Source organism: Mixophyes fleayi, chromosome 7 (genome assembly GCF_038048845.1).
Source record: "Mixophyes fleayi isolate aMixFle1 chromosome 7, aMixFle1.hap1, whole genome shotgun sequence".
Lineage (NCBI taxonomy): Eukaryota > Metazoa > Chordata > Amphibia > Anura > Limnodynastidae > Mixophyes > Mixophyes fleayi.
Genome location: NC_134408.1, coordinates 25,212,311 through 25,229,553, shown reverse-complemented (window position 1 = coordinate 25,229,553; position 17,243 = coordinate 25,212,311). Strand labels below are relative to the sequence as shown.

Sequence of the window (17,243 nt, the reverse complement as noted above, 5' to 3'; positions counted from 1 at the left end):
GTCTGTCACTGCATGGAGTATGATAAGGTACCCATGGTGTAGGTAAGACCCCAGACCGACTTAATCAACCACTGATAACATGATATAAACTACAGTGTATATAGTGTTGATGTATACTGGTGTGACCGTGACCTGTCTTTCATAATAAGATAAAGCAATGTTGGGAGGAGCAGCATTGTTGGCTGAGGCAGATGTGGTTGTATGGGAGGATTTATTTTATATAGCCTGCTGTCAAAGGACTCCAATTAATCACTTAAAGAACCTGTAACCATCAGGGAGAGTCAGACTGACACCCGCAGACACATTTCAGCTACCAGGCTCACCTGTCACCATCCAGTGAGTATCAGATATTGTTATTCTGTGTCTATGTGATGCTTCAGATTTCTCATAGTTTTACAACTAGTTTAACGTATAACACCTATAATAACTTTTCCTATAATTTATAAATATACGTGAGGATCAAGCTAGCCAGAAGGCAGCTCTTCATTGTTATTTATTTCAGTGTGTTATTGCTTCTGTCTCCCTCATTAGTAATACCACTATACTTTATATCACTGTTACTCCTTCTATTCTAATACCACCATACTTTATATCACTGGTACTCCTTCTCTTCTAATACTACTATACTTTATATTACTGGTACTAGTTCTCTTCTAATACCACCATACTTTATATCACTGGTACTCCTTCTCTTCTAATACCACCATACTTTATATCACTGGTACTCCTTCTCTTCTAATACTACTATACTTTATATTACTGGTACTAGTTTTCTTCTAATACCACCATACTTTATATCACTTGTACTCCTTCTCTTCTAATACTACTATACTTTATATTACTGGTACTAGTTCTCTTCTAATACCACCATACTTTATATCACTGGTACTCCTTCTCTTCTAATACTACTATACTTTATATCACTGGTACTCCTTCTCTTCTAATACCACCATACTTTATATCACTGGTACTCCTTCTCTTCTAATACCACCATACTTTATATCACTGGTACTCCTTCTCTTCTAATACCACCATACTTTATATCACTGATACTCCTTCTCTTCTAATACTACCATACTTTATATCACTGTTACTCCTTCTCTTCTAATACTACTATACTTTATATCACTGGTATTCCTTCTATTCTAATACCACCATACTTTATATCACTGGTACTCCTTCTCTTCTAATACCACCATACTTTATATCACTGGTACTCCTTCTCTTCTAATACCACCATACTTTATATCACTGGTACTAGTTCTCTTCTAATACTACCATACTTTATATCACTGGTACTCCTTCTCTTCTAATACTACCATACTTTATATCACTGGTACTCCTTCTCTTCTAATACTACTATACTTTATATTACTGGTACTCCTTCTCTTCTAATACTACTATACTTTATATCACTGGTACTCCTTCTCTTCTAATACTACTATACTTTATATCACTGGTACTCCTTCTCTTCTAATACTACTATACTTTATATCACTGGTACTCATTCTCTTCTAATACCACCATACTTTATATCACTGGTACTCCTCTTCTAATACCACTATACTTTATATCACTGGTACTCCTTCTCTTCTAGTACCACCATACTTTATATATCACTGGTACTCCTTCTCTTCTAATACCATCATACTTTATATCACTGGTACTCCTTCTCTTCTAATACTACCATACTTTATATCGCTGGTACTCCTTCTCTTCTAATACTACCATACTTTATATCACTGGTACTCCTTCTTTTCTAATACTACCATACTTTATATCACTGGTACTCCTTCTCTTCTAATACTACCATACTTTATATCACTGGTACTCCTTCTCTTCTAATACTACTATACTTTATATTACTGGTACTCCTCTTCTAATACTACCATACTTTCTATCACTGGTACTCCTTCTCTTCTAATACTACTATACTTTATATTACTGGTACTAGTTCTCTTCTAATACCACCATACTTTATATCACTGGTACTCCTTCTCTTCTAATACTACTATACTTTATATTACTGGTACTCCTTCTCTTCTAATACTACCATACTTTATATCACTGGTACTCCTTCTCTTCTAATACTACCATACTTTATATCACTGGTACTCCTTCTCTTCTAATACTACTATACTTTATATCACTGGTACTCCTTCTCTTCTAATACTACCATACTTTATATCACTGGTACTCCTTCTCTTCTAATACTACTATACTTTATATCACTGGGTACTCCTTCTCTTCTAATACCACCATACTTTATATCACTGGTACTCCTTCTCTTCTAATACTACCATACTTTATATCACTGGTACTCCTTCTCTTCTAATACTACCATACTTTATATCACTGGTACTCCTTCTCTTCTAATACTACCATACTTTATATCACTGGTACTCCTTCTCTTCTAATACTACTATACTTTATATCACTGGTACTCCTTCTCTTCTAATACCACCATAGTTTATATCACTGGTACTCCTTCTCTTCTAATACCACCATACTTTATATCACTTGTACTCCTTCTCTTCTAATACCACCATACTTTATATCACTGGTACTCCTTCTCTTCTAATACTACCATACTTTATATCACTGGTACTCCTTCTCTTCTAATACTACCATACTTTATATTACTGGTACTCCTTCTCTTCTAATACTACTATACTTTATATTACTGGTACTAGTTCTCTTCTAATACCACCATACTTTATATCACTGGTACTCCTTCTCTTCTAATACTACTATACTTTATATTACTGGTACTCCTTCTATTCTAATACTACTATACTTTATATCACTGGTACTCCTTCTCTTCTAATACTACCATACTTTATATCACTGGTACTCCTTCTCTTCTAATACTACTATACTTTATATCACTGGGTACTCCTTCTCTTCTAATACCACCATACTTTATATCACTGGTACTCCTTCTCTTCTAATACCACCATACTTTATATCACTGGTACTCCTTCTCTTCTAATACTACTATACTTTATATTACTGGTACTCCTTCTATTCTAATACTACTATACTTTATATCACTGGTACTCCTTCTCTTCTAATACTACCATACTTTATATCACTGGTACTCCTTCTCTTCTAATACTACCATACTTTATATCACTGGTACTCCTTCTCTTCTAATACTACCATACTTTCTATCACTGGTACTCCTTCTCTTCTAATACTACCATACTTTATATCACTGGTACTGCTTCTCTTCTAATACCACCATACTTTATATCACTGGTACTCCTTCTCTTCTAATACTACTATACTTTATATTACTGGTACTCCTTCTCTTCTAATACTACCATACTTTATATCACTGGTACTCCTTCTCTTCTAATACTACCATACTTTATATCACTGGTACTCCTTCTCTTCTAATACTACCATACTTTATATCACTGGTACTCCTTCTCTTCTAATACTACCATACTTTATATCACTGGTATTCCTTCTATTCTAATACCACCATACTTTATATCACTGGTACTCCTTCTCTTCTAATACTACTATACTTTATAGTACTGGTACTAGTTCTCTTCTAATACTACTATACTTTATATCACTGGTACTCCTTCTCTTCTAATACTACCATACTTTATATCACTGGTACTCCTTCTCTTCTAATACCACCATACTTTATATCACTGATACTCCATCTCTTCTAGTACCACTTCTCTTTATATTACTGGTACTCCTTCTCTTCTAATACTACCTCTCTTTATATCACTGGTATACTTCTAGAATTTGCCATTTTATATCACTGGTACTTCTCTTCTAGTACTCCCACTCTTTATAACACTGGTACATCTGCAAGGCAGCAATGCTAACCAGTGTGCACACTCTCTCTTCTAATTTTCCTAGTCTTTGTATCACTAACACACCCCCTCTTCCAGTATTTATAGTCTTTATATCACTAGTGCACCTCCATCTCTAGTTTTCAAGCTAATAAAAAATTAGGTTATGAAATAATCCTGGATAATATGCAAATAATAGTATTTAAAATCTTGGAGTCCCTGAAAGCTAGATTTTAATTTGGTCAAAAATTTATTTTGCTAAAAATCTTCCAAATGCATCAGTAGGATGCAGAAGCTGTCAGTTAACAATGGTTCATAGCATGTGAACCATAATAACACAGAACGTGGCCGTAAAATTAATGTACTATTAATGTGAGCTTTGCATTATCGAAATTCAGCGTGAGTTACTTAACCCAAACAATGTCTTGGCAACGTATCCATTCAGTTGTGCAACTTCAAAGTTATGTGGGTATAGTTTCAGAGTGTTGTAATTACTAAATTACTATGCAAATATGTACTGAGTCAGTTATGTTAATTAGTAAAACCAATATTCCATGTTCTACATGTGACTGTAAATCTATCCTTCAACACAGAAATCAGTGTTCACAAGGACAATTGCTAGCAAAAGATCTTAAGAAATTTAAAGTAAATGATGATTGAAGTTTCATTAATTAGACAAATTATTGTTCTAGTTAACTTCAATAATAGTTTTCAATATATTTTTTAAAATAATTTAAGTATTGTTAATATCTGCTGTAGTTAGGAAAATCTGTGATGACGTATGGTGCCTACAAACTTGTGTTTAGCCTTTTTTATTGCATAACCCATTTTATTATGAAACACAAAATGTTTCATGTAATGTCAGTTAGTGGGAGACACAGATGATGTGAACGCAATTTCAGGTTTCTGACAAAACACAATGGTAGAGAGGATTTTGCCTATTGGCTAGGGACAGGGGCTGGCTGCGCTGGGGGGGCAATGGGGCATCGGCACCCCAGGCCAGTCTACCTGCACTTATTTTCCTTTAAAATGTTTCTAATAGGCTGATCAACTGAGTCTTGGGCTAAATTCTGCCAGGCAGCCCTTGGCTGGGGACACTTGTAATCTGAGATTTTTAGCAAGATACAGGCTCAAATGAAACCTTATGGTTTGGCCAATTCTTCATTGAATTTAGCATTAATATTCAGTGTCAGGCACAGTAGAATTGTGTCTAGTGCCAGATTAGGGTGAGGGATGGTGGTTTTCCTGCAATGAGCACAGGAAAAGCGTATTTACTTTCATCAGCAAAGAACAGTTAACTGAGTGAATGAGAACAATGAACTTGATGTAAGTCTACCCGATGTGGAGATGACTTGTGCAGATCATTGACACTTATTTTGCTTTTTAACATAAATGACACAACTTTAGAAAGTTCTCTGTAAGGTGGATAGCAGGTTGGGTTTTAGGGAATAGAGGGCTGCACCCCTAGATTACTGCCTGGGCGGATAGGATTACGGAGCAAGAGGGCCACATTTGTAGACGAGAGGCAGTTTGCATAGGCAGAGGTGATAAGTTAGGCTATACCAAACATTATTTTAGGAGAACATTGTTTTTGAGTTTATTTGAAACAAAGGCATGATACTAAAGAGGTGGTTGGCTGAATTCTAAAGTGAGGTTTACACTTATACACAGTGCGCCTCTAAAGATTTTTCCACCTCTCATCCAGACGTACTTCTAGTTTGTGGAAGAGTCTCTGTAGAGCGGAGTGAAATGCGTTGGGTAGAACATCCAGACACACTAGTGCACACTCAAGGTGATTTGCAGCTTGACTTGTGTCAATCCTGCCCTGAATTCCTGTAATTTTAGTGTGTAGGACAGAGTTACCATTCCAAGTTTAAAAGAAAATCAGTTTCATGAAAATTTTGGATAAGATTGGAATCAGGATTTAGCCAATATTTTGTAACATGATTCAGGATCACAATAAAGGGTTTGGGGCATCATTAGTAGGTTCTAAAAAATACTAATAAATTGAGCCTTAAAAAAAAAAATATAAAATTGCTTGCTAAATCTCCAGCATCCTGATAGAAGCATCAGTGCATGATATAAATGCTTTGACATATCATGCAAGAAGACAAACGGAGAAATATATATATATATATATATATATATATATATATATATATATATATATATATATATATATTGTCCCAGCAAACAGAGATGTAAGAGGATGTTCTGTGTGTAATGTGTGGTTTGGTCTCATCACAGAGATGATTCGTGTTGTGATTGCACTCACCCTGACCCTGTGCAGCGTCTCAGCTTTAAAGATTGGAGCATTTAACATTCAGGCCTTTGGAGACTCTAAGATGACAAAACCTGATGTATCTACAATCATATTAAAGGTAAAGAGTCATTTATGCCACTTGCTCTTTCAAGTAGAGTACATTGTATGTGATCGCAAGTGATTCAATGTTATTCCATAGTAGATATAATAAAGTAAACTCATAAACACAGTCTAATAAACAATGCGGTTATTTATGGAGGACAATGGTCACTGTCGGTCTGAGATGGTTCATTCCCCTTCATTAATCGCTGCTCCCATGAGCTTGTGCAAAGCCAAAGTACAGCTCACCTCTGTGTCATATGTATTTATCATTACATTTATTTCACTAAATCAAGTGAATGTGATTTTCCCATTTGTTGCTGGTTAGCATCTGCTTAAACACTAATAGTACTGTGTATGTCTCATGCTATTATAATGTTGTCTGAAAACATAAACCATTAATAATATTTAATGAAAGTGGGAAATGGATAGGAATACTGCTTGGTCAATAGGGATGTGTTGAGGCAATTTGGATGTTAGGTGGGGTGGAAAGATAACAGTGATTGATAAGATTGATGGATTACTGCCATGAATATATTCACTGACATTCGGTAAAATAACAAATAGATATGATTAAAACATCCTCCCTTATCGTGGTCATATCCTGCCAGTATGATATTGATCGATATAGCATAATCTGTTGCTAATCAGATTATGAGAATACTCACAGCAGCACAGATAATTTTACTGCATTGTACTGATCTTGTGGGAGGCAATGATCTGTGCACTTGTGTGATTGTGTTATTAAGGACAGGTCCGCATGTGACATGAGCAGTATCATGACGTAAGGAGGGGGATGGAGTTAAGCAAGACGCCACAGACTGTGAGTTTGATAGTGGAAGCGGCAGGGTCTCCCAGTAGCACATTATAGTAATGGGAGGCTCCTCCTGATGTGGGACGGTTCTGCTCTCAAGTGCCTCTCTATGTGAAATTAAGTTTGCGGGCCTGATTCATCAAGGAACGCAAAATGAACGTATTGTGCATTTTAAAAAAAACGCACATGTGTCGGGCATACACACATCCGGATTCAACAAGGAGTGTATCTGAAGATACATCTGTTGATGAGTACTGGGTGTACGTCTGCTCTACTCTTTCAGATAATAAACTTTGTGATACTTCTAATACATATGTGGAACATAAAGTCACAAAAGAACATACAGAAAACAGAAGCAACAAATGTTCAAATAATGTCATCTGTTAATAATAGTCATTAATGACAAAACATTAAAAATTAAAACAAAATGTTTATTTTTTTAGTTTTTGTTCCCATAAAATACATTTATTAGGGTGTTTTGAAAGTCTACTGAACATAAAATACTTTTTTACAGTTGCTCGATTGCAAACACATGTTCTAGCATTCATACACAGCCGTCATCACTAGTAATTGGCACTTACACCAGTGTAGCTGGTGCAATCGATACGACCGAAAATCACGTACCTTAGAGATGCCCAAAACTTGAATCAGATGCTGCTGCGTGCGCTTGAGCTTACAGTACATTGACTACGTGCACACACCCAGTCCCCTTCCTCTGCCGCCTTTGAAATCTTAGGCTGTAATAAGGAGCATTTGCACTCAAAGATGAATTGGACATTGTTGGCTTGAACATTACTCATATCAGTATTTTCATTCCTTAATGACTCAGGCCCTCTATATCCAGCTTGTTTGTTTGATGTTTGTAGATTTGTAAAGTTCTAATATGTTTGTGTTGCTCTTGTTGCCTTCCTGTAATTTTTGCCCATCCTTGCAGATATTGTGTCGTTATGATATAGTTCTGATTCAGGAAGTCAGGGATACGGATCTCAGTGCAGTTGAATTAATGATGGAGGAACTGAACAGGTCAGAATTTACTTTTTATCTTTTACTGTTCTTAGTCATTTCTTTGAAGCACAAAACGTTATAGTTGAAGCTGATACCAAGTTACCTCAATCCTGAAAGATCTGTATTAATGATGCCACATGCAGTGTTTAGGAAGAGACAAAAAATGTAATTATCTAGGATGGAAATTGGGTTGCCATCTTATCCATTTAATAGGGAACTATATAAAATATATAGTAACTCCATGGGGTATATTTACTAAACTGCGTTTTTGAAAAAGTGGAGATGTTGCCAATAGCAACCAATCAGATTCTAGCTGTCATTTATTTAGTACATTCTACAAAATGACAACTAGAATCTGATTGGTTGCTATAGGCAATATCTCCACTTTTCAATTCAGCAGTTTAGTAGATATACCCCCATACGTCATCTGATTCCATCCAGTCATACACTGTATGTAAAGCAGCCTACATACAGATAGATCTATTCGCTCTATGAAACACCAGATACATGGTAGATTTGGCCTCGGACAACAGCAACAATATAATGTAGATAAAAGCAGATTTATCTATTCGGTCTTTCCCAAGCCTCACAAGTATTGTAATTCAAAAACACGATGATAGATTAACTGCTGAAAAATTGGACCATACTGTGCGCCTGCATGTATGTGTGTATGTGTGTGTGTGTGTGTGTATTTGTGTGTGTGCTTGTCTGGTAAAGAATTTAGATTGTAAGCTCTAACGGGGCTGATTACACATTCCACTGTGTCATATGTTGGTGCGATATAATAAACAATAGATATGGATATTCTTAAAAACTGGACTTTTAGTGAGGGACTGGGGCATGAGTCTGGAAACTCTACTTTAGTACATTGAACTGTTAATTTGATACTACAGGTATGCCATTGCATTGTTTTTTTCGGTCATGTTATTATTATGTTCAGTGTTGTGTACTATTGTGTGTTGCTGACTTTTTATTGATCCACAGAAAATTTCCAAAACCCGTATATTCCTACGAGTCCAGCGATACTTTAGGAAGAGACACTTACAAAGAGCGTTACGTGTTTGTTTACAGGTGAGATTTCTCTGTGGAGAACAAGTTTGGACATCTGTATCATATAGAATATAGTATATGTAAAGTCTTTTTAACACATATAAAAGACATTTGTGCAACTGAGATGTTAATTTGGTTTGGATTTTTTTTTTTTTTAACTCATTAAGGGTTAGGGTTAACTCTTTACAGAGAGAGTAAACCAGAACAGTAGTCTTTTATTGTTGTAAAGAGGAGGTAAGGGATCGGGAGCCCGGACTTCTATCTTTTCAAACTGTATTGCTACATGTTGGCTGAAATTTCCAGTTTACAGGTTAAGAAACAATTTAAATCTATGCTTACTTAGTCACTAGAAGCAACTGAAAAGTTAATAACAATAGATTCCAAATAATCCTATCAAAATTACCCTGAAAGTCCCTAATTAAGCATTGTACTCTCCAACAGAGAATCTCAGCCATGCTTAAAAATATGTATAAACTGAAGTTGCAAAATTGTTCCGTAAATACACATAGATTCTATAGCAGTAAACCTTTGATTGTTTGAGAACTGTACTAATTTGGAAGTATTCTTTCTGAATTCTTTCTGAATGTATCACTTTAATTATATGATTTGATCAATTGTAGCTATTATTGTTATGGGCTCTAAATATAGTCAAGGTGCACAATGTTTTGAGCGGGCACCCAGAACATGACCGAAAGATGACACAAAAGGTATCGGTATTGAACATGGTATAATTCCCAGATTATTTGCAATATCAGGAAGGACTCAGTGTAATAACATGTTCACGTGGGTGTACGTTGCCTAATGGATCACACGTGACTCATGGATAGAGTATCACAGGGATAATTGATGTTTATATGCATAGGTGTGTTGCATTGGCAGAAACATACTTAAACAGGTGACAGACTAAAATGTTGTATTTAAATACACACTGTGCCTCATGTAGAGTTGGTTGAGAGTCATTTTTTGCTGTAAGATATGCATCTCTGTACCGTGCATGTCCACCAATGATGCGTATGCATACGTCCATATGCAAATGTGGCTGTATCTTACAACTCCCTATGCTTAGGTTCACATAATTGCGACTATATCGGAGGTGGACACATCTGCAAGTTTGCCTATTAGCAGCTGTATCTCTTTGCAGTATAAAGAATGAATAATTAAATAATAATAATATTGTTCCCCCTAAAGTGACCTAAGAACCAGAGCTCAGAGCTTTTTTTTATATATGACGCTACTGGTTCCAGCAAACCATGTCATCCATAAACTGCATTAGCAGTAACCAGCCCAGGTTATGAAAGGGGGGGGGGGGAGAGGGAACACTTATTTTTAAATTACACATCAAGACATGATTTATGTTTATCAGGGCTTCAGAAGTGAGTAAGCTATACTTGTAGTGACATACTGCCCATTTTCTGAAGTATCTGCAAATGCAGTTGCTGATACATGGGTGTTTTATAAAAACTGGGTAGTAGATGTGCACCTTAAAACACACTTGGCAACTAGACACACTTGCACAAAAAGATAAGTATTGTGGGCCTGTATTCTTTGGGATCCTTAAGTGGCCCTTAGGGGTATATTTACTAAACTGCGGGTTTCAAAAAGTGGAGATGTTGCCTGTAGCAACCAATCAGATTCTCGTTATCATTTATTTAGTACATTGTACAAAATAAAAGCTAGAATCTGATTGGTTGCTATAGGCAACACCTCCACTTTTTCAAACCTGCAGTTTAGTAAATATACCCCTTAGTGTTAGTGAATGCCCGTAGTGTTAGTAAATGCAATTTTAGAATTTTAGAGACAGCTTTAGAGCACATGGACATGTCCCAATCCGCATACACTGTTACCCAACCTGCAAAGCTACATTCCCGATCTGCCCAACAATACCTGGTCCAGTTTGACCATTTTTGGCTGCAGGATAAACCGGAACCCTCCTGTACAAAACAGTAAAGTTGGATTATTGCCTAGTGCAAATTACAGTTTTGGAGTCAAAATGATATATGCTCAAGAACCCTAATGCATCATGTTTATTTACACCCTATAGGAATGACAAGGTGAGTGTGCAAGAGTCCTATCATTACCACGATCACAACATGTACACTGGAGAAGATACCTTCAGCAGGGAACCATTTGTGGTCATGTTCAATGCTCCAGGCACAGGTCATAAGTATAATCCTTTATAATACAAAAGTGTCAATTATATATGTAATAGTGTAAATTGTATATGTTAATTATAATTAAACTAAAAGTCATCAAGAAGAACTGTGACAATATAAGACATGAGAAGCTAGATTTACTAAGCTGCGGGTTTGAAAAAGTGGGGATGTTGCCTATAGCAACCAATCAGATTCTAGCTATCATTTTGTAGAAGGTACTAAGTAAATGAAAGCTAGAATCTGATTGGTTGCTATAGGCAACATCCCCACTTTTTCAAACCCGCAGCTTAGTAAATCTAGCCCGAGGTCAAGTGATTTTATTACCTTTCAGGTGACTTCATTGTTTTATTCAGCACATAATGCGATCTTAAATGGTAGATAAATGGTTCCGGTATTATCAGCCTGGAGGATATGTAGTCTTGAGACTTTAACCTGTGGTTTTCCAGGAATATTGGAAGTATGGATTTGTATTTCCAAATTCTAGCAAGACCACAGTTGCCTATCCCATTATCTGATCTATTTTTGGTCTTTGTATTAATGTGGTACATTTCCTTATAATGCTTGGAATTGTTAAAGCAAAACATATATACAACTTTGCCAAAATACATATACTTTACAGCACAGATAGGAAACCACAAGATATTTGTACTTTTGATTAAGTTTGTTTTTTTATTGATTTTATGGCTCTTTCTCACAAAAAAAATACTTTTCTGTAGCTGTAACTCAAGGTAGGGATGTTTTTGTGATCATAGACATCAACTTTATTGTTATTGTTATTAAGTCCAAAAACATACAGGTAGGTTAATTGGCTGCTGACAAAACGGATTCTGTGTGTTGGTAAATTAATGAAGATAGTTTTCCGCTAGTTTAGAAAAATAGCAGAGATGACAAATTAAGTTTCTTATTAAATTCGGTACAACACGTTTAATAGAATTAGTTACAAAAGGCAAAGTATAATCTGACAATATAAATATATATACATCATGGCAAACATAAACAACAGTATATTGTTCAGAATAAATTCCACAGTATTTAGCATGGGAACCCTGATCTTCTTTCTATAATCTAGAGAACTATTATCCCCTCTTTCCCTTCCCTGAGTGGCAGCAAAAGTACACTGACATTTAGAAAGCGCAGATCATCTACCTTTCTTGTGACATAAGTCAGAATATGCCAGTGGAGATGACAAGGTTAGGTGCAGTATGTCCGCTGTAGTACAGTAGACCTGTGGAATAATGCTAGTGTTTAATCATTATTGACATTAAATGCTAGAAGTATGCAGTATATAAAGTAGTTTGTTTCTATATTATAATATCTATGTTTTTGTTCCAGTTATTCAAAACATTGTTCTGGTCCCGTTACATTCTGCACCCAAAGATGCTGTTCGGGAGATAGATGCATTGTATGATGTCTATGAAGATGTATGTAAGAAGTGGCATACTGATGTAAGTACTGTGACCTGCTTGGGTAGATGAGTGGTGCATTATAGTATATTGTCTGGCATCACGCGTTTCATGGAGTTCAGGGCTGAGATGATGCTTTACATGACTTTTGATGTAGCTGTTGCATGTTCATAACTGATACAATATATGTATCCTGCTGTACAATAGTTACAAGACACAGTCTCCAACAAACAGGTAAAGTACAGTCTCTGTATGGACAACATGTGGTCCCACAGTCAGGTCCAGATTTAAATTTTAAAGTACAGTAAATATAGCAGGAATGGAGCATGTTTTAGACACAAAATTGAGCCCCAGGACATATATTTTAACACCTGCTTGTCTGCCCCTTTCCCTTTAGATTGTAAGCTCTAGTGAGCAGGGCCCTCTTCCCTCCTGTTCTCATTACCTATAACCTCTGCTCACCAGTTACACTGTGCACCTCCTGCTTGGGCTCTCTGCCCATTGACTCCACTCCTCTATTGTCTTTGCACCTCTTTCAGTGGCTCTAAACCTGTAAGTTGCGCCCACGCTAATGGGCACAGGTTTCAGCCTGTACTGAATATACCCCTTGCACCCCAGTAGCTGCGTTGAGTTGTAGTGCCTTTTGTTTACTGTATTGTACTGTTATACCATGTACTGTCTTGTTGTTTTCCCACTGTACTGTGCTCCGGACCTCTTGTGGCGCCCTATAAATAAATATTATTATTAATAATAATAATAATAATAATAATAATAAATCCAGGCTCCATTCATTGTTTATTTTTCATAGAATATTATTTTCCTGGGAGATTTCAATGCTGGCTGCAGCTACGTGACCGACTCTGACTGGGACAGCATCCGTCTATACACCAGTGAAGACTTCACCTGGCTGATCCCCCACGACGTTGACACAACTGTAGGAAAAACATTCTGTGCCTATGACAGGTAACTGGCAGAAAGCCAACAGTGGATGGTCAATAGGTTCACACGGTAATAAATGGTCTTCTAAAGGGGTCATCAGATAATTAAAGGGGAACATTCTTCTCATTTTCATACTATTCATCGTCATACATTATGAGACGTAACCATGGGCATACAGTATACCGTATACAACATCTGGCAGATGCCTGAGCAAACTATTTTCTTGGTTTGACCTCGGTATTTCCATAACACTGGAAATGTGCATAGTCCTAAATAATTAAGGCTTAATCATCCTACAAAGGAGGCTCCTTTAATAAGTTTATGCATTTAAGGTATTTGCCATTTATTCATATTTATTGAAAGCAACAATTGAATTAATTCAACAAGTTAAGCATAATCCTATCTTACTTTGCATTAAAGAGTTCCTAACCCATTAAAACATAGACCATTGTTTAATAATTGACGAACTGTGGTGTATTACATTGCCATGCTTTTTTTAGGGAATTTAGACTGTAAGCTCCATTGGGGCAGGAACTGATATGAGTGACAAATATTCTTTGTAGAGCGCTGAGGAACTGGTGGTGCTATATAAATAAGTGATGATGATGAAAGAGATTACAGTCCTTGTAGAGTGTCAGAGATTCTTGGAAAGAGAACACACCTGTTTGAGGAAATTTGCTCCCAGTCTGACAAAAACTGAGAGTCTCCCTCCCATGGGACTTCTGGCATCATCACTGACTAGATCTTTGTCCAGCCTCAGTGTTGTTGGGAGTAAAAGGGAACCCTTTGTTTTTCCTTTTTTGGAACTGACATCTGCTAGATTTTTCTTCTGAAATTCCTGTTTTTCTTGAAGCTTATTTGCTTTTTTTTTTTACTTTTAATTGCTTCTTCTTGATGGGAGATGCCTTTTTCTCATCTTCTTTATTTTGTAGTAGATCATTTAATTCTGATCCAGAAAGGTAATCTCCCTCAACATGCGGTACATTCGCTGCTATCCTTTCTTTTTGTGTTGAAGTATACAATATATGATTGACAGTCTTTTTGAGGTCTGGTAAGGAAGAGATTAATTGTTCTTTTGGAGCCTTGGTTTAATGACCTTCTAACTGTTCTAGGGATATTTTTTTATTTGTTATTAAAATATTTTTATTGGAAGCATTTTGTACATGCAATAATCATGACATCAATCACATGTTTTACAATGGTGCAAAGGAAATAAAAATATCAGCTTAAACACTAGAAGTTATCAAAAAGGTTAAATAAAACATTTGTAGGAGACTGATAATCAATGGTACAATTGAATCCAATATTCACTGAGACTAATAAACAACGTATTCTAGGCATATTTTTAAGGATCTGGCAAATCATGTTTTGCTTCTCAATTTTTCCTCATATAATCAAAGGAGCAAGCATTTTGGTTTTATTTTTCAATCCTCACCACTAGGATATTGTCCTTGAACAATTATGTACATCTGTACTATCCTCCTTATCAAAGGTGCATCTTCCTTTCTAAGACTTTGGCATAAGTCGCTTCTTCTCTGGATTTTTCAACCCTCTTTTAATTAAATCCTGAATAGTTCTGTTCTTCCTGATCTCAAGTCCTCAAAATAGTAGGTACATAATGTGACAAAACACTATATGCCTCTATCTGGTTCCACTGTGTCTCTCATCACAATTGCCCCAGTCTGGACCCTTTTTTGCCCATGTCACTGACCAGTTGCCTCAATCTCCTGTGGCCATATCATTGACCATCTATTGCATGTCCATGTGTAACAGTCTGTAAGTATTGAAGTAGGTGGGGCTAAAATAAGTTGTATATACTGAGATAACCATTTACTGCAGTGCAGAGTATTTTGGGAGAGGAGCGTGCTGAGCAAGTGGGAGTCAGATTGTATGCTTGTGCAAGTGAAGACATGGCTGCCTAGAACATAGGCAATGTCAGGGGGAGGAGAACGGAGATGAGCAAATAGTCATTTATAAGGAATGAAATAATGGAAGGAGCAGCGCAATTCAATAGTAGCTCAAAGGCTTAGAGTATTGAAAGGTTTCTGTGGACAATTACAGAAAGAATATGGTGTCAAACTTGCCATTTTATGACACAAAGTTCAGAGACCCAACTTCTTTTTTTTCTGCAGAATTGTTATCAGCGGTGAAGACCTTCATAACGCCATAGTGCCTGATTCAGCCAAGATATTTAACTTTAATGAAAAGTACAAACTAACTCAAGAGCAGGTAAGTCATAGAGATAAAATACTGCAAACCAGTCAACAGCATTCAGTAAGGTGAAATAAAAATGGGGCATTTATTCTAAAAATGTGGATTTTTCAGAAATTACCCACTTTCTTTCTCATTTTTGAGGATACATTAAAAACCTTTTAAACCACATATACACTTTGCTATAAAGTGGAACATTGTTGAGCACAATTGTTTTAATGACAGACCTCTAACTATATTTTATATGTTTGTTCATCTGTAGGCTTTGGCTGTGAGCGACCACTACCCTGTGGAGATCGAAATGATGATGGTTTAAGCCAGGCCATTGTCACTGTGTAGCTACAGAAGAAACATTTGCACACCAACTATGTACAATCAACACGAGGACTCTACACATTTAAGGAATGTTCTACTGTGCCACTATTCATTCATATAGACATTTAATCAGGAATATTATTACATGGATGATTTAAAACATTATGTATCAATAAACTATAATAATATCCCTGTGGAAAATAATGTAATACATACATCACACATTATATTATGTGACATAATTGTTATAATGAATAATATAAGAAAAATTAAAGGGTAAGAATATGAATGAGAAATGCTCTCACCAGCCACTCTAGATCGGTTCGTGACCGAATACTGTAGCTTGTAAGTCAGCCTGCGTCTGAAACTGTATTATATTGTATTAAGTGATATTGTACAAATCAATCTATTAAGGTGAAACAATGAACTGAGAGCTTTTAAATGTCTATGGAACTTGTACAGTATTGTAAAAAAAAAATGCCATTTTATATGTTGTTTAAAAAATGTGTAATTTTGCTAACAATATTAAACATGATAAAATTATTTCACTATATGTTGGTGTTTGATTTATGACTAATCAGTTTTAGAGAAGAGTTATTGTGATTTGTTTTCATAAAAAATAACTGTCTACAATTAAATATAATAAGGACATTGAAAGCAGTTTCTGTTTTTTATTCTGTAAGCTATGTGTCACAATCACAAAATCATTTCTTTTGGCATATCACTCATTTAACTGGCTTTGGACAAATACTTAGGAGTTGCCATTTTGCTGAACTAGAGAGTGCAATTGATTTGATATTTATCATGATCCCTCTGGCTGCTTCTTCATCTTTGTTGGAACTGTGAATGAATCATTTACTACTGTGGTCATTATATATATATATATATATATCCCGTAACCATGTCTCAATTTGTTACAGAACATATGTTACCAAGGATATCTCCTTCACATAGGTCGTCTGCTAATTTCGGGGAACTTGAACATGGTTATAGACATTGAAATGGACAAATCTGCTTTAAGTACTGCAGATTTACCTCTTTATACCCCAAAACTTAGTTATACTGGAAAAAACTGTCAGCGCTCCCTCCCCCCCCTCACCTTAAATCTTAGCAGCAGAGGTTTCCCTTTGTGTGGGTCCAGAAAACCTTACCCTACCTGGGTATTCAAATTAC

The 17,243-nt window shown here is 36.0% G+C and overlaps 1 protein-coding gene across 1 annotated transcript; it reads left to right on the top strand.

The window, feature by feature from the left end:
- Positions 1–227: 227 nt before the first annotated feature.
- On the top strand, positions 228–16,613 carry LOC142097530 (deoxyribonuclease-1-like). Its single transcript, XM_075179436.1, has 9 exons — positions 228–336; positions 6,066–6,199; positions 7,929–8,017; positions 8,984–9,070; positions 11,091–11,206; positions 12,535–12,647; positions 13,414–13,568; positions 15,677–15,773; positions 16,018–16,613. Exons 2-9 carry the CDS (start codon positions 6,068–6,070, stop codon positions 16,069–16,071), a joined length of 843 nt encoding a protein of 280 aa, XP_075035537.1. The 5' UTR covers positions 228–336; positions 6,066–6,067; the 3' UTR covers positions 16,072–16,613.
- The last annotated feature ends 630 nt before the right edge of the window (positions 16,614–17,243 follow it).

Coding starts and splice junctions, on each gene's coding strand:
- LOC142097530 (XM_075179436.1), top strand. CDS start 6,068: ATGATTCGTGTTGTGATTGCACTCACCCTGACCCTGTGCAGCGTCTCA. Junction 8,018..8,983: donor ATGATGGAGGAACTGAACAG/GTCAGAATTTAC, acceptor ATTGATCCACAG/AAAATTTCCAAAACCCGTAT. Junction 15,774..16,017: donor ACAAACTAACTCAAGAGCAG/GTAAGTCATAGA, acceptor GTTCATCTGTAG/GCTTTGGCTGTGAGCGACCA.